This window comes from Echeneis naucrates, chromosome 19, assembly GCF_900963305.1.
Source record: "Echeneis naucrates chromosome 19, fEcheNa1.1, whole genome shotgun sequence".
Lineage (NCBI taxonomy): Eukaryota > Metazoa > Chordata > Actinopteri > Carangiformes > Echeneidae > Echeneis > Echeneis naucrates.
In genome coordinates this window covers 7,271,373-7,299,264 of record NC_042529.1, presented here as the reverse complement: position 1 = coordinate 7,299,264, position 27,892 = coordinate 7,271,373, and the positions used below count along the sequence as shown (strand labels likewise).

Below are 27,892 nucleotides of genomic sequence, written 5' to 3'. Positions count from 1 at the left end.
ATTACATGTACAACGTAATGGTCACCCTCTTTCACTTCCTCTGTGACGTTTCTTTCCCAGTGTGGATTATTAGAACGTATTAATTTCACAACACTTGAGTATTATGTGATGAGTGATTATTCAGTTTTAAATATTTAAAGCACTTGTGGTTTAAGAAAATTAGTGTCATCTCACCCCACAAATATTTTGTCTGTCCAAATTTTCTTTTCAACTTGTCATATAAAGAGGAAATTCATTCCCTGACATTTATGGTTAACGTGCATTGTATTGTGCTTTATTTAGTTAAACACTTAAAGAGAGAGAAAAGTATTTTAGAGAAAGAATCCATTTAACAGAAGCCCAGACCATCAATGTTACTGCTGTTCAAGGAAATCTTTCAAATTATTTTTCTTTTCCTTTTCCCTCCACACACTTTATTTCATCTGATTACTTGCCTGTTTCTGTCCTTGCCCAGTTTTTGTGCACTTTTCAAGTAAAATAGCTTTTCCCACTGATATGCCCCCCTCCCCATGATGAGACCACAGCCACAGAGAAAAATAACAAGGAGAGCTTTGCTGAGGATGGACAAACATTTCCTTAAAGAACTCCACAAGATATCAGGCTATTTGTTCTTGTTTTCATCACATTGTCCTTTATGCAGTGCAAAGATCTGACAAAAATTCATCAATAAATTAAGTCCAGGTGTTTGATGGTTCATGTCCATTAGCACACACAGGTCAGGTCAGGTCACTGGTTCACTGGTCCTACATGAGCACACAGCTTTTGGCCCGGTCCTTTCTGATGGGAGGTGGGTGCTCATTGATCTCAGTCCGAGGTGGCTGCTGGGAGACCCTCTTGAGGCCGCGACGTGAGCCAGCACGTTTGAGCTGAGGCCGATGGATGCGGGACACAGATGCCAGTGTGGTGACGTGGAAAACATCACGGACGCTGTTCTCCGAGTACTTTGAGGTGCACTCTGCATAAGCGACAGCCCCGATCTGCCTCGCCAAGTTAGTGCCCTGGAAACACAGGAGGAAACGGACTATGGGTAAGTTAAGACTTAAACCTACATTAATTCAAGCTTTAAGTTCTGATGTGGCTTTTGTCTTAGTGGTATTCTGATTGGGTGATGTGTAACTTGGTTTGTAGCTGTATTTTGATGTGCTGATGTGTGGCTATATCATAATTGGTTGGACTGTAGCTGTCCTCTGATTGGTTCACTGGTTTGTAGCTGTGCAGGTCAGTGCGACCACAGAATGTTATTTTTACAGATAACTTACAAATCCAAATAGCAATTTAGACAAAGTTTAAAAAGATAAATGTTAAAGCTGCAGGTCTGCTAACTAAAACACTAAACTGAAAGAGCCTAAAGTCTGAAGATTTTTCTCTTTTGACTATGAGCAATTCAATTTTTAGATCTGTAATTGTCATAAAATATTGATTGGTGCATTTTTAAAATTCAAGCATTTATCTAGCCCCCAGCTTCAGTTTGTGTTTGTTTGTAGTTCATAACTGAGTGACTCACTGTTGGAGCTGCTGAGAGAAAATACTTTACGATTATGATGGAAGAGAAAAGTTGTGCGTGTCAGAGAAAGAGGGATCTGATGGTGGAAATAATGCTTTTGCATTTCTCTTTTTGTTTTAGACGACATTGAACATCTGAAAAATGTTAAAAATCTATTCAATCCTGTTTAAATCCAAACATACACAACTTGATTTGCGACACAGCCAGCATCATTTCACAACATGATGCTGGCCTTGCTTTTGTGAAAATCAGACTGTTGTACTTGGCCCTGTCCAGTAAAAATGCCCCACTTAATAAAAGCCTTCGCTCTCAGAAACATGATATGTAGCTGGGGCATTCAGATAGCCAGGATACTCCACACAGCTGTGAAATATTCAAGTCCTATCTGTGTGGCTCTAAAACTCAAGGGTAAAAGCTCGGTCTATGCCCAGTGGTGGGTGGCACCATCTTAAATCTGGACTGGTTCCACTTGCATGCGGCTGCGTGCTTCAGTACATGTTGTGATAGGAAAAAGTTTTAGGATGCTGATCTAATAAAGTCTTCCACATATACTTCAGGAGGCTTGATAATCTGAACAACTTCATGACTCAAATCCCCAAAACAACCCTTTAACAGGAAGTGCTATGCTTTCATGTACCTCACTTTGTTTTAGTACCTTTTTTTTTTTTTTTTTTTTTTAAATCATTGAAGTATCTGCTTGATGTGACATAGGTGAGACTAGATTAAACAGTGTTAACCCTCCTCAATGAAAAATATGAAAGGTGTTCAATGGGCTCATCAATCATCATTGATTGCACTTGACCTGTGCAGTTGGTCCTGTGACGGCTCTTCCTCAAGCCATCACATCAGTTTGTTCAAGTGTCTGACAGCTCTGTTGGTTCATCCCACATGTTTATGTCCAACAGCCTCCTTGACCTTTTTCTCATGACACACGTGCCTCTCCCAACTAACTTTTTTAATACTTTCAAATTCGAGAACATTACGCATATAACAGCATGTCAATGTTAGGCTGCCAGTATGGGTCATCATTTAGGTGTCAAATAGAAATTACCCTCAGAGCAAAGCGGCACTGGCTTCACAAAGAAGACTGAATGGAAAAGTTTAAGAAAATAGTTTCAAAGTTGAAAGTGGCCACAGTTTCATTTTAGGACAGACATATAGATGTTTTGGTTTAATCAAAAGCTTTTGTGAATTTGGAGCTAAATCAATTCATGCAGAGAAACCTAATCTGAGATCTTGATGGACCAATTTTGATGTCATTACTGACAGGACAAAAAAGGTTGTTACCTTTGCTTTGTCGGAGCTATGAGAAAATATTAATTTGTTGACAAAAGGCTGCCAAGGTGTGGGAATTCGCATTTACATGAAAATAGGCTATTAAAATTCATGCATGCCAATGTTCATCGCTCCAAGACACAAACAAAACAATTGTATTATCGCACATCCTGCTGTTTGTCTCCTTCTTTGTTCAGTCCCAGGTCTTTTATACTCCTTGTGTTTCCATATTTTTGGAAGTTATGATCTGAAGCAAAAGCCGTTCTCAAAATTCATTTTCTGAGGTTTTGTTTATGTGCACAAGAGAACAAAGTAATAGGTGTCATTTGCTGGAGATGATACTATTCAATTTGACTGTAAATCAGCATTACCATAGGCAAAGGAAAGTCGCTGCTGTGGAAAATTACAAATAACTGTACGTAAAACCATACGTCATGCATGTCTCAAATACTGTTAAGTAAATTAAATGAATACTGTTGAATTCTTCGCACATAAAATGACTGTGGCTCTGTCGGCAGCTCAGTTTAAACCCGGTTTGACACTGCAGATGGTCACTGCCTGGAAAAGGACGGGAATAGAACATAAACAAATTTAAAAGCTGGGTGTAATTTTTTTTCTGCACTCCTCACCTGCTCATGGGTGACAGGAATGAGTCTGTGTTTGGACAGCTCCCTCATGACATTCAGATCAGTCCGCATGTCCAACTTGCAGCCGACCAGCACCACTTTGGCGCTCGGGCAGAATTCCTGTGTCTCACCTTGCCACTGCATATTAAAAGATAAACATATATCAGTGCATTTATAAGTGTCCTTATATGAAATATACAACATGTTGCAGCATTAATGTGTTGTTATAAAATAAGTTACTGTATGAAAGGTTTTTTTTTTGTTGTTGTTTTTTGTCTTTTTTTGTCAAGATGCTGCTCATAATTTCTTAATTTCCCATGAAAATCCTTTTTCTTTGTCTCCACTTCTCACTTTGATGCAGTGATGCACAAGTGTCATCCAAGTCCCTGTGACGTCACTGTTGGCAAAAATAGCAGACATTCGACCACACCCAGAGGTGAAACTGTGGACCAAGGAGGGCAGCAAAACTTCTCAGTCTGAGAACTGAATACTTTCTAAATATTGAGCCAAACGTCAATATCTAAAACTGTTAAGGACCAACATCTTTGTTTAATGCTTGGTCACATTTTGACAATTTCATAGAAAATGAAACAATTTTAAATAAAAAAAAAAAAAAATGTGTAGGACTAGTATAAAAACTATTTGTCCAGGTTATAATCTTATTTGGATAGCCATTCAAAGTAATAATTTCATGACACAGGACTTTTTTGATTTTCTATTTAAATTCATATTAAATTTAAAAGAATATTTTGTGGATTGGATTGAACTAGTAATATTTGTGTGCCACTGCAACTGCTCCTTGTATTTTCTCAAGTGGCCCAGCTGTTTGTCGGCCTAAAGTGCAGAAACAAACAACAGTGTGATCATTTGATGTCCCAAGCTTAGAAGTCGTGGTCCATTAGATCGTAAAATTATAATTTGGCAGAGCTTTGTGCATGAAAATGCTCCTCAACAGACCACAGTAGGGCAGACGAAAAAACGAATAATGTGACGGAGCATCCACAATATAGCTGTTCTGTGTGTTACAGCATGAGATCATTACAGCGTGATGCTCATGGTCAGAAAGAGACAGACAACATGCATTAGAGACCACAGACGTGACACAGAAGCATCTAACTCTTTCTCTTCCTCTCTATCTGAGACTCTTTTCATTATCTCCTCACACCATGGCACAGGCAACCACTTTGAGCACTGTTGCCGCATTTGTTCTCCCTTACAAAGGGATTCTTTCTCCCGGATGCCTGTGTCTCTGCTGTTACGGGCTCTGGTGTGTTGTGCTGTTGTGCAGAGCGAGCAGTTGCCTTTCAGTATGCCTCTCCGCCAAACATTGTGTAACTGGTGAATAGCAACAATTTAAATGAGTCACAAAGGACCCATGGGAAGAGTGGCTTATTGTTTGCATTAATGTTAAGAACTGGTGAGAGTTTTGTCCTTGATAAAATGTATAATGTGAGCTGTTGGTGGAGAGAGTCTGCTTTATCAAAGGAAAAAAGTGTGCAGTTGGTTATTCAGATTGAAAATATATCTGAACTGTGGTGACTGTGTGGACACAAACATTTCCTGGGCTTTAGGAGGCACTGCCAAATAGGAAATATCCAATACATTGAACTAAGACAGCGATCAATGTAAACATTATACCCCCTAAATATTAGCATTTGAGTGTTGTCCCAATAAATGTGAGTTAGTTTGTATGTTGTATTAAGACTAAAATATTGAGAAATAAAAGTAGCATAAATGAAAAGATGACACATAGTTATGTTTTGTCTTTTTTTAATTTTGAAAACATAAAAAGATAAAATAATAAATATTTAAAATGAATTTGATAGCTTAATTGTGTTTGGAAAGCTCCTCAGCTCCTCTAAAATGAAGGCTACATCCCTGAGTGTCATCAGAGCGGTGACGAGTTGCGGATACTGAAACATCAGCTGTAAAACCTGTGATTACAATTACACACCCTCACATTATCAGGGAGAGCTTTGCCTGTTGTGTCTGTCTGTCTTCCCCCCCGGCCTTCATAATGAGAGATCTGTGCATGTGTTGGGGAAGCGCTGTGTTTCAGCCTGGCAGCATGACTGCCTCATAACAATTATCAAAACATTTGATACTTCATTTCTCATTGAAACAGAGAAATTATACATGCAGAAAGTTGGGGGGAAAAAAGGTGAGAAAGCATTTCCAGTTGGGTTGAAGCGTTAAAGATGGATAATAGCTAGTTAGAGATTGTGATAATATCTTACGTTGGGTAATGCTATATAATAGACTGAGATACAGACAGCATAATGTGGATGATTTGATGAGCGTTTGAAAAGACATTGGACCGAAGAGAGCAGACACAAAAAGGGAAAAGGATGTATCATGGATTTAAGGGGTATTTTTGTAATTCAGCTGAGAAAGATGATGTCTACTGAAAAGAAAAATTGGAGTGCACAAAAATTGGTTACTCAGAGAGTTATCAGATAAAAGTGCTATGTAATACAATAGGTGTTTTTGCGAGTTGAAAATGAAGATGGAGGATAAGATTAAAAAAAAAAAAACACTCACAGAAGCAGTAACAGGACATGAAAGCAAAGTGCCAGACGTCCGTACATAAATGAAATCTTCAGAATTCGCTTGGGCGTAAGTTCATTTGTTTTCTTCACTTTGACTGAAGTGACTCCTCAATGTGTCACTTTGGCATCTCGTGCATGCAATGTGAGGTCAGTTTATTCACCACTACTGAGGTCAAAGTTCAAGTTAGTTCTCAAGTGGACCCCCTCCAGTTGTGAGAATCCACCCACCATGAAAGAAAGGTGTTTTGTCTTATATTGACGACGTCTTTGATGGATGATGAAGCAGAAATGTCTGCGGCCTGAGAAACGATCCTCGATGTCGACTTCGCACTTATGAACACAGAAATGTATCCGTATCTAAAATGGTACCAGTGATTCCAGGCGAATGAAACCACCCGACTCTAAAACATGACCTGTTGTCACTTCTTCATTCCTTACCGGTCATGTAGCTTGAGTAAGCTTTAGTAAAATGGACAAAATCCACAGCTCTTTTTGGACATTTCTTGACTCTTGCTAATGAACAGACTGGCTTCATTTGGCTAATTGAGATTCCCATGTTAGCTTTGTAGTTGCCCTTCGGTTTACGAAGTTTTGTATCAAGTTTATTAACGTCTAACTTTAATATTTCAGTTTACTATCGGCACTCTCAGGGCGCTGATTTCAACCAGAACAGCTCTTTTGTGAAAAGGCCTCAAAATCCCAGCATGCGCCAGCTGTTCAGCAGCTACCAGATGTATTGGAAAAGAATTTCCTCCGCAGGTGATAGAGACCAAAAACTGAGGCCAAAAAGGAGCGTAAACATCAGACCTTTGTTCATCGAGTAGCCAGAAACCCATTTCCATGTTAATGATAATGTTCTTCTGTACCTGCCAGATGTGCAAATAAACAATTGTTTGCTGACAAGCTCCCATTAGAAACTGAAAATCCAGAGATATATTGTTCATTCAGCCATGAAAATAATTTCAGACTTAAAAGGCATTTTCCACAGAGTGGGGACCAGATTGTGTCTCTTACTGTGTAATTGTGCTACAAAGCAATCACTTCACAGCCTGTAAAAAAGGAGAAATGATGACAGCCACTCATAACTCTGCCAGCGTACACCTGGCCTGTAAGTATTGTATTATGACAGGCATGAAAATATCAGAACCTGTTTTTTTACGGCTGCTCTCCTCTCTGTCCTGATAAACCACAAAATGTACTTTAAACAGCTTTCTACTGTGACGGGAAAAAAATATTAGAGAACACATTCGCGCTCCTGTTAATGTGGCACTGACCTTTTTCAACACGCTGTCCATAGTCTCCGGACGGCTGATGTCAAAGCAGATGAGCACAGCGTCAGCGTCGGGGTAAGCTAATGGCCGCACATTGTCATAGTATGCTGAACCTGTGGGCAAAATAAAAAAGAGCAGAGACATGAGTACTTCCAGATGGATTATATGTTATTTAGTCACTTCGCTGAAGAGTTAACTTTTTTTTTTTTTTTTTTAATCACAAAGTGAGTCATTACAGAGCAAAACTGGCAGTAATAACTGTGATTAAATGTAATTACCATGAACTATGCTACTCTGCAGATGACAATGAGTGGGTGTGATTCATTGCCTTTGTAACGAACAGAGGGGCCTCGTCCACAGCCCCGGTCTGTTTGTCTGATAGTTCTGAATAAGCCAGCAGACAGACGTGTTATGGTGGTATAATGAATGACTCCCACAAAGCGTCACCTGGTATTTCAGAATGGCAAGTTTTGTTTTTTTTTGTTATTGTTGTTGGTGGTGGGATTTTTTTTTTTTCCGCTGGGGGGGCCCAGGCTGAATTGAGCATTGTGACCTGGGCAAGGGGACACATTCCTACCAGGGGGGGGGGTCACATTCCCTCTCCATTTCCATTATTGTCTCCAGCGCTATGTGCTTTTGTCATCATACACAGGGCTTTGGCAATTTAACACAAAACAAAAGGTTCAACAGAAAATTCCTAAAGAACCACACACATAACAAAAACACAAGACAGAGTCCATAATATCCATGTGCCTCACATATAGAAGATATTTTATAGATAGATATATTTAAAATTTGAGTGTGAGAAATTACAAAAAAACAACATCTGAAACAATTCCTCCATTTACAGATGTATAGAAAGAGATGAGAAGAAACAAACATGTGATTGGCTCCAAATCACTGTGCTTTTCTAATTCACTTCCATTTTCACTTTAGTCAAATGCTCCCCATCTGGATCAGTTTCATTCTACAACTGTGCCTTCACTATGACTTTAAAACAACCTTATTTTGGGGGGGTTTTGACCATCTTTTATCTGTTGTATTTACTATATTCTACTTCATCTGTATAAAATAGTTTGGATATTGAAATAAGACGAATGGACCAAAATGTCCAGTGCAACTGTTATTCACAACATAAAATGCAGCTTGTGTTATAAAGATTGACTAATCATTCTTAATGAATCCATACTGTAAGATTTTCTTTTTCTTTTCAAATTAGTTTTGTTTATAACCTCTCTCGTGCCGTCTCCCAATTTTAGCAGTAAAATTAGGGAGTAAAATCTTATCATAACCAATAATATGGATGACCAACACTATGCAGGAAAGGCCAAATCCTTTTAAAATGTAATTATGCAACATCAACATGCCTGCAGGGCCCTTTTACAGTACGTGTGCAAGTCATAGGCCAACAAATAGCAGCCACGTTTTCCCTAATTTGTGTTTTGTCAAATTTTGCCCTAAAGCAAAACATGTGTTTGTGCACGTGTCACTGCAACTATTTTTTCCCTGTCTCTCTAATTCCTGCTCCTTGATGCGCGCGCACACACACGCACACACACACACACAGAAACAATCTTTTCAATTTGTGTTTGCGCATTTTTAGGTGCAGTTTAAGTCTTTTAAGATTCATAGAAAATCAGGATGATTCATTCATTATCCGGTGAAGGCAGCAGGAGGTGTAGCCAACAGTCTCCATAAACCACCTGTGCGTCCCCACTGCCTCCGTACACTCCCACCAACTACAGTGAAGCGAGTCTATCGGTCATAGTTCAGCTTCACACTTCAGCTCCACCTCACCAACAGCTGGCAACTCTGATCACTGATAGTGTTAAGAAGAAAACTTACTTTTCTTTCACTTAAATTACTCCTCTATGAGTCCGTGAAACTCCAAACATTTCTGTTTGAGTATTACTGAAACATTTATTTTTTTTTTAAATCCTAACTTTTGAGCTGGTGCAAGAAATATGGTTTGAGCAGAAAAATTAGCAAACATCAAAAACATCAAAAGCACAGTCTTCATTTCAGCCCCCTGAACAAATATTAACTATATTTGTGAAAAACTGTTGGTCAGTTCAGGGTAGTAGGATGGGAAGCTGTAAAACAAGTCATTTTCCAAAACTGCCTAGTAAGCACTTTTACAAGTAGTCCAGTCCTATATAGGTTATAGCTATGCAGCGTCATGTGTTTTGGTCAGTTGCTATCATCAGAACTCGAGCAGACTATTGGAAAATACTTAAATAAATGATGTGTATGCCCACGCAGTTCAAAGTTTTACATGCACTGAGATAACCCATATAAAAGATAAGTTAGGTGTTTTCAGTATTCACATAATCTGCCCTTAAATGCATCCACAAAATGATGGGTACTCAAAGAAAATCAATAGCACTTTAATTTGATTATTTTGATTAGAAACATTTTAATCAGAGAAAAGCTCTTTTTAAAAACTCTTTTCATGTAACTGAGCATGAAACTTTGTTTAAAATCATGATGGTAAATTGGAAGGTCAAGGTTGAGTTTTCCATTGTTTTCAACCACATTTCATAGCAGACAGCGTTCATACAAGTTTAACAGAGACAGACTGAAGTCATGTAATTTTTTGTTTGATATCAACACAACAACCAAGCAATCAGTTGAGAGGGAAAAGTGCAACTTCAAATGTACTTTCTGTATTTTTTTTTTAGCTCAGGTCTTGTATAACATGACTCACTCTTGTGTAGCTTGGCCCTGATCTTTTATGAGGCCCTGATGTATAAGTACTATCGATAATAGATGGGTGAGTGGATCTTGTGTGTGTGTATATTGTTGTGTGGGATGCTGAAAAACAACTTAATGAGTCAAAACATCTTTACTCAGTTCAATACCCGTAATTTTCAGTGTTATAAACATCAGATCAAGACCACTAATTCCTCCAAATCTTCCAAAGGCAAGAGGGATGAAAAAACTATGGCCGAATGCAGAATAATAACAAGGTGGTACACTATTATGCTTTAATGTAATTATAAAAGAAAAGCTGCTTCCTGCTGGCATTTTTATGTTTTTCAAGCAGAAATAATGAAAGTGGAAATCTTTTCTCTTAGAAATGTTACAACAGGTATCATTTGTAGGAAACAACATGGCTGAGAAATGTTATGTTTTCAAATAATTTGATTTTGAAGAGCTGTGGCAGCACGGCGGGATAGAGGTGGTGGTGGTGTGTGGTGTTCCCGTGTACGCCCCGAGTACCCCTCCAGGTTTCCTCCCACCGTTTAGTTTAATTGGTTGCCCATACTGTAGGTCGGAGCGTGAGGGGTTGTTCTGTGTCTGTCTTTGTATGTTGGCCCTGTGATGGGCTGGCGACCTGGACCGATGTGAGCTGGGATTGGATCCAGCATCCCTACGAAATGGATAACGCCACCCTCTTAAAATAAGAAGTCTTTTTTTTTTTTTTTTTTTTTTACAAATATTATTTTTTTTGCCCAAATGGTTCGGTTTTTTGAGTTTCCTGAACAATCTGAAAAAAAAAAAAGATTTAGCCGATTATTTTAAGAAGGCGTCGATAAGCAGTAGAAGATGAACGATAGAAGAGCTGTCCATGGTGCTGATTTCAAGCGGCAACTGTCACTAAACCAAAGAAAATAAAATCGGCCCTGAGGAGGTTGGTCGGGATCCGTGTGTTCTTTCTAACACAGCTGTGTGGGACTCTGGGTTCAGTTTCAGTTGTGCTGCCCATAAAAAAAAAGACATGTTCTGTTTATTTAACAGTTTGTCTGTCAAGTTTAGATGATTGCTTCTCTGGTGTAGTAATTTAGCTGCGCCTTCTTAAGTAATATAGATGTTTATTGCTCTGCCAAGTCCTCCTCTGTTCAGTCTACCTACCCCTGCCAGAACAAACAAGCATCAAGACCCTCCTGAGATTAAAGTCCCTCTGCACTTCAATCCTCCTCCTCTTCTCCTCAGTGGTTCCAAAAAACAGATACCTGCCAGCATTTAATTAAACATTAAATTACGCTGTCAAAAGGGTTTCGGTTTGGGTCGTCAACCATCCTGACAAATTGCAAGAGCTTGCACAGATGTTGGAAATGTGTCTAAAAGGTGTGTGAAATAAATTTCTTATTGTGATGAACCCGCAGAAAATAATCACAGGTTTCCCTCAGCTGTACTTTACACCATCTTTCAGCACTCTGGCTTTGTGGCAAACTCTCTTTACTGTTGTGATTCACGCTCATTACTCTTATCAGCTTTCTTGGCCGTTCACAAAAGTCAAAAACACACACAACAAAACCGCAAAAACAAAATTAACAACTAGGTGGTGAGTATAGCATGTGGCAGCTGAGTTGGAAAAAAAAAAGAAACGTGGATGTCCCACTTACATTCATTAGGTGGCATTAAACATGACTTAAGTTACTCCACAGCTTCTGGATCGTTTTGGGCCTCGCAAGTATAGACACGAAACCGCAATTTTTAGATTAGTGTACAGGAAACTAAAACGATTATGGACCAATACCTCTTAAGCTGACAGACAGAAGCAGGGCTTCGTGACTCAGACCACAGCCTGAGACCTCTTGCAACATGAGCATGAGGAAAGTATTCAGGCGGAGCGGATTTCAAAACCAACACTGTTTGGTTGCCAACGGTACATTTGTTGTGGAGCTCTTTCGGTGGAATTACGTGGGGAAATGACTCAGGTTTGCAATTCACAACTGTGACACATGTAAGTGCTGTGTTTGACAGAAGAAGCCTTGTTGCACATGAAAAGCATTTGGGATTATAGCAGAATAGGCTGCAGGACCTACTCTTGGTCAGTCTGGCGTCCCATCAGTTACAATAAAATCCTTACAGTCAGTCCACTACGCTGCAGATCATCATTACACCCCACTGCTCATTACCCACACTGGCTATCCATCGCTGCCCAAATCAAATTCAACTCACTAAGGCTTGACGTAAGAGAGACTTTTTGGTCTCCTTTCATCTACTTAAACTCAGTCTAAAAGGCTTATGCTCCTTCTTGGCCACTTTGTTCCTCCAGGGAATATTATCTGGCAACACCAGTATACAAAGCCATAGCAGTCCAGACTGCTCATGTCAGTGGTTTTCCCAGGGAAGGAGCCACTGAATGCTTTCAGAGCAAGGGCACCACTGAATCGCATCCAGTCCTTTGGTCTGTAGTTTATTTGGTCCACAGGTTGGCTTGGTTTGTGGTCTAAAGATGAATAACCTGCTATAACAGCTTTAAAATAAAATTGCCATGTGCAGATTCTGGCACTCAGGTCTGAGCGTTTATGCAAATTTCAACCCATCAACTTTTGGCTTTACAACAGTTAAAGAGAGAGGTATCAATCCCTCATTTTCTAAGTTAAAAAGTGATGTTTCCCCAAATGATGTGTGTGTGAAGCCTCCATTTAATGCCATTAACAACAGAATGTTTGAGGGGAAAAGTCTAAGGTTACAGTAAGGACCATTTCACATTGCTGATGATGAAATTTTACTTCAGATGTAGACAATCAGGAAATCATTCATGCTTATGAAATAAGGTCAGCTTCACTTCTCTTCATAAAATTGCTATTAGCATAATCATAGACAACAGTGGTGCTTACTAGACTCTTCATGAAAAGCACAAATTCACAATGACACACACACACACACACACACTCTCAAGACTGAGCCTCAAGGTTCCATGATGTCAACTAATCCATGTTCAGCACCCGAGCAGCAGCTAATGTGTATTGATCTGTGAGCTTTTTTGCGACCCTCTCTGAGCCCTGTAGTGCGATGCCCCCCATGGGAGGATTCCTGCTGTTGTAGGAGCAGCACAAAGAAACTTCAACCCATCTGTCTCTGTCTGAAACCCTCTGATCCAGCACAAACCTTTAAAAGACACTCAGCCTCTAGACCGCTGCATGTCTTTAGTTCCTCCCATGGGACGACAGGAGTGCCATTTAAAATGTTCCAAGCTCGTTTGCTTCAATGTTCACGCCACCCATACTGGATTGGATTAAAATTTTGTCTAGCAATGTTTTTAAATGCTTGCTAGCATTATAACTGACCTGAAACTGATTACCAATAGATATAAACATTTGTATTTAAGCTTCTCCAAAAAGGAGCCAATGTGATGTGTGGCATGGGAGACCGAATCCTTGCGCCTTTACTCCACATGGAGCTGTCATACTTTTGATATGTGATGCCACCAAAACCATGTTTCCTTTTTTCTCCTGTCTGTTTGGTTTTTGTGAACAACACAGTAGTAGGCTTGTACTGTGTTCTGTCCTTTTTATGTAATCCACTTGTGTCCTGCCTGTAAGGCAGGCACATCCAAAATCTGACCAAATTCATACAGCCTTTGTCGTTAATATGGATAATAAATGGATAATTTTTTATGCAAAACACACGCGTACAAAATACAATTTCAGCATTCAACAAAAGACAACTGCACTGCCGCCCTCCGGCTGTTTGACCCCCACCGTGACCCTTACAGGCGATTTCTAAAATGGCGACTGTAAAAAAAAAAAAAATAAAAATAATAATAATAATAATAAAGTTGACAGCAATGGCCGCCGCTTCCGGGACAGGTGGACTTTTGGGGTATTTTTCCTTCTGTAATACGAAACAACTGTACTTTCACAGTTTTCTAAAAGACTGTGGCTGTTTATGAGGTGTTCACCGTCAGGAGACGCCACCGGCCGGAACATGCTAACAGCTAACAGGCAGCTGGAGGATGTTTTCACTTCACAGCATCTTCTCCACAAAAGCAGGAGAGAGACATTAAACTGAGGCAACTGCTGAATACTGCAAACCTTTCACCGCCGGGGAATTTATCTAAAACTGGGTTTAGACTGGATTTAGACCTACTATGAAAGCACCGCTTAAATGACAGATTTTTTATTTCTATTTGTTTTGTTCTTTTTTTTAGAGGAGTGGATGATGAAATGAAACTTCAGAGCACAATGGACCAAACAAGAGAAACGGGTTTCTGTCTTTTCGGCCGTGGATGACATGAAACTATGGTGGGATTATTACGGATGGATCAGCTGCCATCAACCCTCATCTGAAAGAAAGTAAACAAGCCAGGAAGCAGGTAAAGATATGAAACTCCTTTGTATTATTCACCAAGTTCTCAGCACCAAACATCTCAAATATAATCGTGTTATGAAACCGGTTGATAAAGCCTATTCATTTTCTCATCAAATCTGTTTGGACACCCCTGATCTAAAGACTTGTAATGTTTTGTCTGAACTGTAGGTGAGTCAATATCATACTTTGAAGTTTTTGTCGTATTTCATTCCCCTTGGTATTTCGATCCAGGGCTTGTATGTCCTGTTTCTTTGTGTAACACGATTCCTTTTGGTTGAGATCCTTTTAATTTTGCCACATGCCAGTGAAAACACACATAGGCCTAAGGGACCAATCTGTAAGATTTAGGTGGGTCTACTGGCAGGAATGGAGGATGGTTTGCTCTATGTTTTTGTTACTGTATAATCATCTCAATCTAAGAACTGTGTTTGCGTCTTCATAGCTATACAGGAAGAAGTTCCTCTCCTGCAGAGCCCGGTATGTTGCGCAGAAACAGAGAAATACTACCTCTGAAAGATTCGTATTTAGTTGGTTGAATCCTCATCATCCTTTCTGTGCAGGACACAAGTGTGGCAGAAAGTTAAACTTGACAATGACAACAGATGCTGACCAGAAAAAAAAAAGCTGAAAAAATGTGTTACTGTAGAAAGGTGGGATATAGAGAATGTGTCAATGTTATGAAATTGCTATTCAGGAAACTATGGCTGCAAAAAAATTATTACTGTCATCACCCTGATGTCCTAGAGCTGAAAGTGACACACAGAAAAAGCTTATTTTTTTCTGACCAACAGCCCAAGGCACAGTCAGCTTACTGTCACATACAGAATGAAAAAGGGATAATATAAACAATTTCAAATTGTTCAGAAATCTGAATAAATATTTATTAAATAGTCTGTGGTCCCTTTTCCATGAACCTTTTAAAACAAAAAGATATTTTAAAAAATAGCAGAACACCACCAAACCTCTGTTTGTGTAGAATACAATTGAAATAAGTAGGTGCAAGTAAGAGCTTTTTCTATATTCAGACACATGTTGCATGATAAAGATAAACATATTGGACCCACAACTTCCTAAATCTATGATTCCAACACTGACAACACTGTGTGAAAAGGTGTGTGCATGCTCAGGATTGTATTGCAAATTGAGCTTGGAGGTAGAGAAGATTTCTATGAAGGAAATTTTCTTAATGAGCCACCTTTAATGAGTCCCACAGGGGAAGGTTTCTTAATCATGAAATGAGGTGTCATATTATCTATTCTATATTAAATATGGTAAATCTTGTTAGTGATTTTTAATGCTCTGGATATATCTCCCTTTTCTTAATCACTTCTAGTCCATTATTAAACATCCACTGTTGTATTTTAGGAAATTTATTTCGTTAGTCAAGCTCAAAGCCGCGAAGTGGAGACTGCATGACGTAGCTCAGTGTTCATAGCACCGTGTGCTTCAGGAAAACCACACACACTTTAGGGTGCAGACAAAATCATTATTAATCCTCTCTTACAGCATTTTTGTATGCCAGCTTCCATCACCGCAGAGGCATGTTCATTAATATTAAAATCCTGTTTGTCCCAGCTATGCCCTTATAAAGAAATAGTGCCTTCTTTAAGGTTTTCATTTCCTGAAATGCATCCAGAGAGGACATGGCCGTACAGTTTAATATTCTCAATCTTTTTTTTCCCCGCCACCTGAAATGCCACCTACTGAGATTTAGGATTACTGCTGCATACTTGCGCTGCGTGAAATCGTTGGACAATATGACTGTCTGGTAAATAACAGAGGAGAAATCAGTCTGTACTTTCAGATGATTATCGTAATGTGGCTAATCATTCAGTGTATATGCATAAACACTATGAGAACGCCGTGAAGAGCAGACAATGTGCTGCTTGTTTTTCTGTCTGCACACAATTACATTCAAACCTAATTTTAACATTAAGTTGTTAACTGAGATATTTTTCCCATTTTTGTTTTTCAAATGTTTTACAGAAAACCTGGCAGACAAGTGGGCATATGAGGTGAGAGCTTTGTAAGCTTTATTTACTTTTGTAAGGTTAGATAAGGGTGAAAAAATTACATTCAATTGCATTGTGGGAAATGACAGAGCACATCTGCCTATATATTAGGGTTGTGGCAAAAAATTGATTCATATAAGAATCGCGACTTTCATTTACTACGATTCAGAATTCAAAATTAATTTTAAAAAATATAACAAATCCACAGCCTGTCTGCCTCCATTTTGCATGAGGGTTAACACTAACCCTAAATGTGAAAACTGTGATGATTCCACACATTTAAGCAAAAACATAATAATAAAACAATGAAACATACGTCTTCCACCGATTACTGACATCTCCATTGAAGTACATGATGGTCAACCTCTTTGTGTTAAACTCAGCGAGTGACTCTCATTTGACTCAGACGGCTGCTTCACTGGTGGGAGCGTGCATTATTAGTGACCCATCTGAGAATTTTACCAATATAGATAGATCTGTGCTTTGATGTCTAGTCTCTGAAGGGGCGTTTGGTGTCTCATCTAGTCTGGTCTGATCTAGTCCAGTCTCTAGTCTCTGGAGGGGTCCAGTCTCTGGGGAGGTCCCGTCTCTGGTCTAGTCTTGTCTAGTCTAGTCTAGTCTGGTCTGGTCTAGTCTGGTCTGGTCTGGTCCCTAGTCTAGTCTCTTCTGGGGTGGGGTCTCTGGATGGTCCAGTTTCTTATCTGGTTTGATCTGGTCTAGTCGCCTTTCCTTGCTGTAGCCCAGTCCATCACTCGTTACCAATTAACCAATTATGTTCATGTACCAATTAAGTCAGGTGCCCCCACCAGGAACCGAACCCCACCCACTAAACTCAAGTCACCACATTAATTAATTCATTAATTCATTAATTTATTCCTCATCCCTGCTGCTTCACACTCAGCTGTGAACCAATCCAGTGAGCACTGTAGATCTAAGGCTGATGGTGCCAAAAGGACCAAAGGCAAAAAGCAACGATGCAGTCCTTCAGCTACTGATCTGCAACCCCTCCTCACCACGGCTCTACCTCGAAACTCTGTCCATGAATATCACAAACAGACTTAGAGACAAGGCACAGCCCTTGCAGAGGCCAATGAGTATATATACACAACTCTCACTTTGAGCAAATAGAGATCTTATGGCCCTCAAAAGTGACCCTCTCACCCCATACTCCTGCAGCAGCTACCAAATGTAGTTACACCAAACTTAAACTGTGCTTGTTGTCATGTTCACTTCGGTGCTTGAAGAGCAGACAATAGGCTGAAAAGCAGCATGGAGGAATGAGTGATGCATTGCTGCCAATCAAATTAAGAGACAAACAGTGTTTGCACAATGTGCCTGTCAACAACGTGACTTAGAGGCTAACTTCATACCACACACGCAGATGTTGCAGATGTGGGCAGTATATTATGGGCTTTATTCAGTTTGATAAATCATCGCTGAAATCTCCGTTATGATTTTCTTAAATTTAATCAGATTAGTTAAGTTTGACCAAAGTGTTAAAACTTTTGGATGTATAGAGGAGATCAGTAACTGAATATCAGACCTTTTTTTAGTGAGAGTTTCTATGGGATGTTCTGGCATGTTTCCAGCACAGTTGGCACAGAAGCCATGCCAGCGAGTGCACTTATGCCTGAAATCAGCAGCAATCCTGCAAGATTCCTTCAAATTAATGGCATAGGGAAGTGACTGGCATCTGGGCATTGCCCTTACACATTAAAGCTTGACAGCTCCTGTTGTGATTCTGTGCTCAGAACATTGAAGTCGCCCTGAATGTCAGCTCAAACCCAAAGAAATTATATAAGCTTCTGGGCTGTATCTATTTTTTATCTTAAAAATACCAATTATTGTAGCCCTGCTAGTTGGTCCGTAAATCAATAGACTTCAATCAATAGTCTGGCTTGGACAAAACAAAATCTGATGACATTAAATTTATGGTGGGTGTTTTTATCTGTTTTCCGATGTAATGGACTGGGAAAGAATAAAAACTATAATGGTGAATATATAATAAAAAATATGGTTATTTGCAGTGTTATTTTAACTCACGACAAACAGATTCTTACTTTAGAAATAGAGCAGTGATCAACAGTATAAAATAACAAACAAAAAATGTATCACAATATTGATGGTGGAAATGAGGAGGTGCTTAAGCTCATTTTACCAGACTGAACTGTGTAATGGATCAATTTGTGATACTTTTTGATTTTTTTTTCTGCTAACCTTTTCCAACAGCTCATGGACTGTTTTGAGCCGTTATTGATCTGCCATTATTGGTCACTGATTGCGATATATATATATGAGTCTTTTAAAGAAACGTGAAAAGAAAATACCAGTTATTCTGAACAGTAAAACATGATAGACTGTCTCCATACAGTCGAAAACGGGGTCACCGCCACTCCAACTCTTCCTGCCCTCTCAGTGATCTCAGCTGAGGTGTTGGGGGCTGAATAGAGTGGTCATAGTTATGTCTTGCATTATAGATAAGGGAGAGACAGTCTTAAGTGGATGGATGGACACCACGATTGCCCGCTGTGTGCGTTTGTGTGTCTAAAGAAAGTGCACTACAAAGTCTAATTACCCTTCTCCAGTCATGTAATACCACAACAGAGCGCCTGAGGTTTTAACTCCCGCTCTGAAAAATGACAAATGGCAGTCAAGTCCTGGTGACATTTTGAATGATGTACTATCAAAAATATATAATTACTTTAATGATTTAAATCATGTGAGCTGTTGGTAGTTGGTGTTGGTTTTGAATTTGTCATCTGTTATCTTCTCATGTCTCTCCCTTTTTCCTTTTAAGCCTGGAGACTTTCTAAATACTTTTTTTTAACTTGGCATTTATATCCAGCATGACTATAAAGGACTCCTACTTTGACTATGTTAGGCTATTCTTGGACCAAACCCTGATATGTTGGATTGGGTCTTTGTGATTGGTGGTTGAATATATCTAAAAATAATTTTTGTGGCACATATAAAGTTTGGAAACAGATTGTAAGTTTACAGTTCAGGAAGCAGATTTCTGGGGTATAATGTTAGCTGGGCTTACCTGTCCTCTATCTGTCAGGTGTGAGTTGTAAGTGTTCTAGGCACCGATGAGTAAAATAAGCTTTAAGTTAATAATTTAAAAAAAGATGTTTGTTGTTTTGTTGAAGAGTCTCATGCTGGTCATGTGTAAAAGTTAGTCTTACTGTGTGCATGTCCATCCAGACTTGGTGTCTTCTAGACCAGCGGTCCCCAACCCCCGGGCCGTGGACCAGTACAGGTCCGTGGTCTTTTTTGAACCGGGCCACGCAGAAAGAATAAATAACTTACATTATTTATGTTTTATTTATTATCTGAATCTGAACTATGTTTTATTTTGAAAAATCATCAGATTCTCTCCGTTACATCCGTCTATGACTCATTCTTGACACGTCAAGACGCTTGTCTCGGTCACCGTCTTTTTTCATGAAAAAGAAAGCTTCATTTAGGTTCGGGGTCAGGGGGCAGAGAGGATGTTACTTGTGTTATGTTGTTGGCGGGATATTACGAGGACGCTGCTAATAAAGTTGCATACGAGTGCACAGTGGATTCAGGTTTATTATGAAATTCAGAAAATAGCACAGTTTTTATACCGATCGTATCATTTTATTTTGTTGCATTTATCTGCCACACCTTAAAGGCCAGTCCGTGGAAATATTATCTGACATTAAACCGGTCTGTGGTGCAAAAAAGGTTGGGGACCGCTGTTCTAGACTAGCTGAATTATATGTGCACCAGTGCTGAAAGACAGACTGGAGTGTCCCCTGGGAATGAGAGTGGAGATGCATCTAGGCCATTGATTTTCAATGTACTCTTGGTCTTCTAATGGGCTGCATGAGCAGGAGGGAAACAGAACAGATTGACTGAACCACAGACCGACACCATGAAAACCAACTGACTCTCATTAACTCCCCCTCAGCATGCTCCCTCCTCTCTATGAGCACTTCAAAGTGAGCACTTGACTTTCACACTATATCCCTGTCTACCTCAGTGTTTCTGTTTATATATTTTTGCACTCTTCTCATCATGCTGAACACTTATTCATACACTTTTTGACGCTCACACACTAACTTACGCACTAATGCACACAGCCTGCAGAAAAATTCAACAGTACTTGGACTGAAGACCCAGTTCTCTGCACTTGTATCCAAAAAGCCTCTGAAACGCTTCAACACAACAAGACATTTTCTGCACTCATTCCTGTCATGGAGCCAGGTGCCACTCACACACACAGATGCTCGGTCTGGGCACATCTGGATAGTGCTTTCAAGGAGCCAATGGGTAACTGGAGTCATAAAAGCTGCTCATGAATGAATGATGGATTGTTAAGGCAATCTCTGCCACAGACTCTGTTGACCTGGGAAGGATGGATGGATTGAGGGATGCCGGAGGGTCTTCAAAGGGCACACAGAGCTGGCGATGTTTGCACAGTATGGGTTGGAATGAGCTGCATGTGCATAATACATGTGTCTGAAAACATGTTGGGACATGTTCTTATTGACTCGCTTGGCCCTGAAGAAAATATCACTGAAAATTCAGCTTTCATGCTCCGAGACATGAAGCTGCCTGGAGGACGAGGAGTTCATGGCGGCAGATATCAATGCGTTTCTACGGTATTTGCTTTTTTTTTTTTTTTTTTTTTAAAGATGTGACACTGCAGGTTGAGCCAGTTGTGGATTGACTGTTAACTCATACTTTCACATTCTCAGCTGTGAACCCTGCATCTGTTGGAAGGTTTTGTTCTTGTAGCAAAGGTATCCTGCAGACATGAAAGCAATTTTTGTAATCAGCCAAAGCGGGAAACATATTTCAGAATTCTTCGCGCTGGTTCTTCATGGATCCAAAAAGACGAAATGAAAATAAATCGCCACTCGCTGTTTTGTGCATTACTTCATCACGTGCAAAGTTGATAATTACTAATTATTCACCATGATTATTCACTCGACTAAAGGTGAAATATAAATTACGTTGCTAAAATGAGCTTCAGTAAAGTTGTCTTTTAAACTTGCTTTTTTTCCTTTGTCCTCAGTAGCAGTGGAAATAAGCTCTAAAAGCATCACACTGACATGTTATTATGACCGTACACAATATCACATGGCAAACAGCTGCTAATTCACACATGGGGCAGGCAGAGCTACATGTGGTGGCATTTGCACCACATTGTAAACACATTTTCTCCTGTGCAATGTGCTGTGTACAAAAAAAACAAAAAACAAAACAAACAACAAAACCTGTTGGTGCCGCAATACGTCTGTGATGGCTTCTAATTATCCCGGAAAACAGCCATCTCGGGGCATATTCAAAGTCAGCACTAGATGATTAAGTTAGACTCTAAAGGTCACCCTTGGAGTCAGTGTATTAATGTAATTTATGACCTTTTGAAGCATCACATTGGCACATTGTGAAAAGTGAATTCCTTTAGGCTAAAGTCAGAGCAGCTCTGATTCGAACACAGCTACCAAGGGGAATAAATGCATGAAAGCCACTGTGTGAAAAATATGAGCTTATAGATAACAGACCTGACAGCCAGCAGCTCACAGGTGTCCACAAAACACCTCAGACACGTCTTCATGAGCTTCATATACATCATTTGATGCTACACAGCAGCCAGAAACAAATCAACAATCCTCAGCAGCAAGTTTTCTGTTTTAGTTACAGGACATCAAGACAGATTAGAGGGAGCTTTCAGGGTGTCTGAGGTGTGAGGATGCACTGAGGAAAGGAGAATGGGATTTTCAAAGTAAATGAGAAAAAGATTGAGTGAGAAGTAAAGGAGAGACATAAAAACAGACAGAGAAATGGACAAAGAAAACGCAAGCTAAGCTAATCATGTGCAAGAGTGCTGAGAGGGCACTGCCCCAGGACAGTGGGACTCTTGACCTTGAAGGAAATAGACTGGGAAGAGGTTGGCAGCAGAATTGGATATTTGAAATAGATGAAATTAAAAAGGGGGGAGAAAAAACTGCAGACACAAGAAAATTAAGAAATGGAAACTCCACTATGGCACAAGAGGTTGGCTGGGTTCAGATTTTCAGATCTGGCTCTTCTATTTTTTTTATTCGGAGAGCAGCAACTCTTCAGTGCACGACTCCTGTGTGATCATAATCAACAATGACTGCAGTTATGAGCCTAATTAGTTTTTTGTTTTATGATTATTTGATCTAACAATGAGCTTTGAATTGACGACTCCATGAGGCCAACTGCACATAGAAAAAAGTGTAAAAGCTTCTGATGGAGGAGAATTACTGCTTGAGTAATTAGTTAGAGGAAGACATTGTGCCAGTAAAACCATTCTGTGCAACTTTGTGACACTAAACTTTGGCATTACAGCATGCTAACTTCCTATTCAGCCAAGGCAGTGTTAGTCCTGATTATGGAACTGGCCGAGCACATTACGGCTAAAACAACATCCTCCTCCATTCAGCTCTTTTTAGCACTTTTTTTTTTTTTTTTCGACATTGACAACTTTTTGCTTTTGGTCACAAAATCAAATGTAGCTCTAAATATTTCAGAGGTTTCCATTGCCCCCAAATCACCATCAGTCCGATTTCACTCGAATGAAACTATTTAGTCATAAAAACTCCTACTGTAGAATTTTTCTTTTTGCAGATCCAGTGAAATGTCACGTAAAAGAAAATGGCACAAAAATGGCAGCAGATATAAATGACATCGATGCAACTTGACAGGTTCTGGCAAGTCAGAGTACAGGAATAACAACTTTAGCATCAGCAAATATATCTGTCCCTCCCTGTGCTGACTGACAATGAGGGTTTGTGGGATGTATGTGTCATTTTTTTGTGATAATCAGGCCGTGGCTCTCAAAGTTCCAATGAGGAAATCGTGGCTAAAAGCTTTATTTCCTCCCAGTGTAGCTTTTTCAGTTATCCTGGCATTGGAGCACTTGAACCTCTTGTTACAAAAGAAGGCCAGACGAGTCACAGTAGCATTTTTGAACTTTTTAAGTCTCAATTTTTATCCCAGCATGGATGAAAAGTCTTTCAATTTCTTGGTAAAAGGAACATTTAAGCATCTGCAATGCTATGAAAACTCTACAGAGGCTACCTGCAGGGTGAGGTCTTGTGATACGACTGAATGTGCCACAAAAAATATCTAAAGTGACCTTGAAACAAAGGCGGTTTTTTCAACGGCTGTTTTCAAGGCCAAGGATGGACTTTGAATCTCAGCTTGACTGGTATTGCTCTGATTTTAATCTCAAGTCAGTGCCACCGACCGCACAGGAAAGACAGAAGAGGAAAGGGAGGGATGAAGATGGCAGAGGGATCGAAAGGAGAATGAAGGAGAAATTTAGTTTGGCAGGAGGAAAGAAAAATGAAGGAGTAGAGTTTAACCTACGAGGCAGGGAGCATGTTAGGATGTGAAGGGAGGAGGCAGGAGGTTCGAGGAGGCAGTGGGTGGTGCAGTAAGATGAAGAACGAGGGAGAAAGGGGCCAAGTGTGGTCGCACAGCAAGTGCCTGATTAATTAAATCCACTGTTTGTTTCTGCACGATGAGCGGGGAGCTCAGAGGCTCGGAGGCTCGTCCTGGCACCTCGCCCAACTACAGCAACCCTCAGCGTGCTCCTCTTAATCTGCCCTGTCTAATCTTATCTTTCCTACTGACATCCACACACACCTTACATCTGAAAATCAGGAAATTTGTGTCCTTTTAAAATCTTTTTCTCTCTCTTTAGATCCTCCAAAGCCTCTGTTGTTAAAGGCACCTTCTGAGTGAACTGAACAGCTTACTGGTAGCAGTACTAATTGGAAATTTCATGGAGCACTGAGACTGAAATTGGTTTGTTAATGTAGCTTCATATGATGTTGTTGTCAATTCATACACTCAAAAAAAAACAAAAAAAAAACTATTTGAGTCATTTGGTGATGAAAACAACAGATTTTTTTTTTTTTTTTTGTGATTACTGTTGGATGTCCGGGTTTCTGAGCACGCCGTCATTTCCACTGCTCCACTTCACCTGCTGTCATGCAAACTTCACAATGATATGCAATTCGCACAGATGAGATGAATGCTTACAAACATTTACCCGCCTGTCTCTTACGCATGCTTGCACATGTTTGTGAATATACACGCAACACATACACAGACAAAACTATGAATACATAAGAACAGGAAATGAATGTAGGACCAGAAGTTAAATCCCATTACCCCCACCACCACCCAATATGGTCACAAGTTTTCAGCATTTAATGATGGTCAGTGGTTTAACAGAAGCTCATGATGTGAAGTTGACCACATGGACCATTTTGATATCAGTCATCACTTCCTTAATTTCATTCTACATGTTAAGTATGTGTGGTAACCTGTCATAATAAGGCCATGAATTTTTTTTACTTGTGGACAAAAATTAGTTTCAGGAGCTAAGTTTGACCTTGATCTATTCCCACCAAAATTTAATCAGTCCATCTTTCAGTCAATGTTTGTATGTTTGTGCCAAATTTAAAGAAAGGACCTTGAGCTATTACTGGACTGGGGTGAACAGACGAACTAACAAAGTGGTATATTTCAGAAAACCTGATGCCCTTGTCTTGGCTGTCACCCACAATATGCAGAGGCATAAAAACTCAAGGGCACCATGGGGTTATACAAAACCATCTTTGTAAGCAAGCCAAGTGACTGTCATCCAGTTGTTAGTATGAAAAGACAGTTACTGTCTGCCGAGACTGACCCCGAATAGCTTGCAGGGACGGTCCAACGTGTTCACTTTGCCAGTTTGGTTTGGTTTTTGAATTAATCAGTTATTATTGCTAAAGAAGTAAGAAGCCTTTAATAAATTCAACATTGTCGTGAGGGTGTAAAATTCAATAGCTTAACGCGTATGATCACAAAACCCCCTATAAAATATTACTTATTAAAAAGTAAAGTCTACCTTGTTTCATAGAAGCCCACATGCTCAGATCGAAATGGACCGTTGTTAAAGGTATTTATGGTTTGGTAAAGCTGCGCTGAGCATGCAGGCTCCTTTCCAGAATCACCTTAAATCTTCCCCATAAAAGTATCATCACACCTGCGAATGCAATGTCCACTATGTACTGTCGCTATTGTTTTAATATCCCATATTAAAATCATGAATGGCACATGCCTCCGGCAGAGTGAATGGAATTTTTCAGTGTGCAGGAGTAAATTACTATCTAAGCCCTTGTTAAACAGTTGGAGAAAGGTAGGTGTGTGTGTATATAAGTAAAACAACCCATCATTTTAAATGGGTGTTGTTCAAACAGAGTGGAGCCGCCTCACCCACTGAGAACCAGCAGCCAGCACCGGCCTCGGTCGCCGCAGCTCTTAATCTCCAGCTCGTCTAGCTGGTCTTTCTGTCTGTCTGCATGGGTGGAGGCTGACAGAGCACTGTGCATTAAAGCTGCTCCCTGGTTGTGTGAGAACAAGTTTTCGGGTGGTGTGGTGGAAGTGGAAATTAAATGTGAAAGGGCCTAAAGGCTGACAAAGGGAGTAAGTCAAAGAATCTGACTGTTCGAGCTCCACAAACTCTCCCTCTCTCTCTCCCAGACATACAAAATGACAACTGACTTTGTGTTTAGAAATCAACATCAAGGCATCAAATAATCGCCTTAACTTTATATTTTTTTACAGCCAAAGCCTTTTGACCCAAAGCCATATCACTAAGAGTCAACAAGCAGCTTAAGTTAACTCAAACCACAAAATCAACTAATTTTAACACGAGAAAATCTGCCATGCTACAAGTGTTTGATCACGATACCAAATGTTAGTAATGAAGTCGAACGTGCGGCCACTTTTACATGCTGCTAAGTATTGATTGTGCTGTGACAGCTACTCTGAGCAGCCAAGTGCTGAATGACAAGTTGTTTTTCTGCTCACACAGCTGATGTAACTGTGGAGTGGCTGTGCTAAACGAACCGCAAGTGTGGCGCTGACTCTGGAGGTGATGACAGGAGCTGGACTTATATGAATGCAGTACGAACAGAGGCCGTCTGCATCCCAAGAGAAATATCGCTCGGTGCTCTCCACACATGCCAGCAGCAGCAGCAGCTCGTGTTCTCGTGCCCACACTCTGCAGAGTCATGTGGACAACTTTTCTGCTCGGCAGGCTGGTGCTGCGGCTCAGCTGTCATCGCATTGGCATGATAATCTCGCCACACAAAAGCACGTCCTACCTGAGGTGTCCCACATGTTGAGCTCGATCCTCTGCTTGTCAATCTCAAAGCTGGCCGTGTAATTCTCAAACACCGTGGGGACATAGTTCTGCAATGACACATTAGGGATGGCTAAAATTAGGTGGATGGTGTGTTACTTGCCTGGGATATTTGTTGTGATTTCAATAACATGATACAAGGATGTCAAGATAATGTGACAGTGGGGGAAAAACCCAAATTAATTCAAATGGCTGTGGTGTGCAGTGGTGATTGGACAGTAGATGAAGCCAACTCTCAGCTTTGCCCTATTTCACAATTCAGAAATTTAGGTCAACAAGCCCCGATTTCATTATTGTCAACAATTTGAGAGCTAAATTGAAAGAAATGAACAAATGAATAAATCTCAACGGCTACAAAGGACATTTTGGTCTTTCAAGAGCACAATTTCTATGTTTTTCAGTTCAATACTGGCTGAGTGATTTCAGTAAGTGCTGTTGGCGAAAGCACAACACAGATTTGATGAAAATGAGATATTCCACTATCTATCTGTCGATGTTGTTTCAGAAGTTGGACGCTGATTAATGTCTTGTGTTTCTATTTTTATTATCTTTAGTAAAAAGCGTGAAGAGGAGCAGTCCGTCAGTGAGGATGAAGTATTCCTGGAGAGGAAGGTGTGTGCTTATTGTTGTGATTACACATTTGGTTTTCATATGAAAACAGCGGTGACTCAGTGTCGGTCTGGTATTTTACAGACCAGATTGATGCGCAAAAGCGCACCGAGTCCAGATTTCTGTGGCAAATACACAAACTGGATTTAAAAGAAAAAGCCTGAAGGAGACTATCATTATTTAATTTGGCCAATTTTCACAAATAAATAAATAAATAATAAGATAAAACCTTAAAGGAAGCCACCTTTTGACATCTGGTTTAGTTTACAGTGTCAGCTCCACATAAGGAAGAAACACAGAATAAATAAAGACATGTTATTCTTCCGCTCGCAACTGATGACGTGAAAAGGTTTATTTTATTTTATTAATTTTTATTTATTTATTTATTTTTTTTAAAGTTTTGCAGCAAATGTCAGACCAGATTGCGATGTCAGGGACTTCTCGCACTTGCTGCGGTCATCGCTCATGTGTTTGTGAAGTGTTCTCACCTCTGGGTACGAGTCTTTGGCGAAGACGTGAAGGAGAGCCGTCTTTCCACACTGCGTATCACCGACCACCACGACCTTACAGCGCAGTAATCCTTTGCTCTCCATCGTGCCCCGAGTATTACTGAGTGCCTCCGTGTCTCTGCCTTCTTCTCATTTAGCTCCCAACAAGTTGAGGGGCGAAGGGAAATGGTCGAAATGTTGTGGAGGAATCGGGGTTGGAACTTCAGGTGAACAGACTGATGTAGTTTCGGCTACATGCTCTGCGTAATGCTGCGCTCCTCCGCTCCTCCAGGTACACAGAGGCATGTGG

At 40.1% G+C, this 27,892-nt stretch overlaps 1 protein-coding gene across 1 annotated transcript; it reads right to left on the bottom strand.

Moving 5' to 3' along the window:
- Window positions 1-27,874, bottom strand: LOC115059818 (rho-related GTP-binding protein RhoN-like). Its single transcript, XM_029527517.1, has 5 exons — window positions 27,583-27,874; window positions 26,448-26,535; window positions 7,229-7,338; window positions 3,409-3,543; window positions 1-998 (listed from the first exon to the last, which is right to left on the bottom strand). Exons 1-5 carry the CDS (start codon window positions 27,685-27,687, stop codon window positions 744-746), a joined length of 693 nt encoding a protein of 230 aa, XP_029383377.1. The 5' UTR covers window positions 27,688-27,874; the 3' UTR covers window positions 1-743.
- Window positions 27,875-27,892: the final 18 nt, after the last annotated feature.

Bases quoted from the DNA above. Each gene is read 5' to 3' on its own strand.
- LOC115059818 (XM_029527517.1), bottom strand. From the start codon at position 27,687: ATGGAGAGCAAAGGATTACTGCGCTGTAAGGTCGTGGTGGTCGGTGAT. The intron at 26,536-27,582 runs GTGAGAACACTT...GTGTCATTGCAG, and splicing joins CCAAAGACTCGTACCCAGAG to AACTATGTCCCCACGGTGTT. The intron at 999-3,408 runs GTGAGGAGTGCA...CTGTGTTTCCAG, and splicing joins TTCCTGTCACCCATGAGCAG to GGCACTAACTTGGCGAGGCA.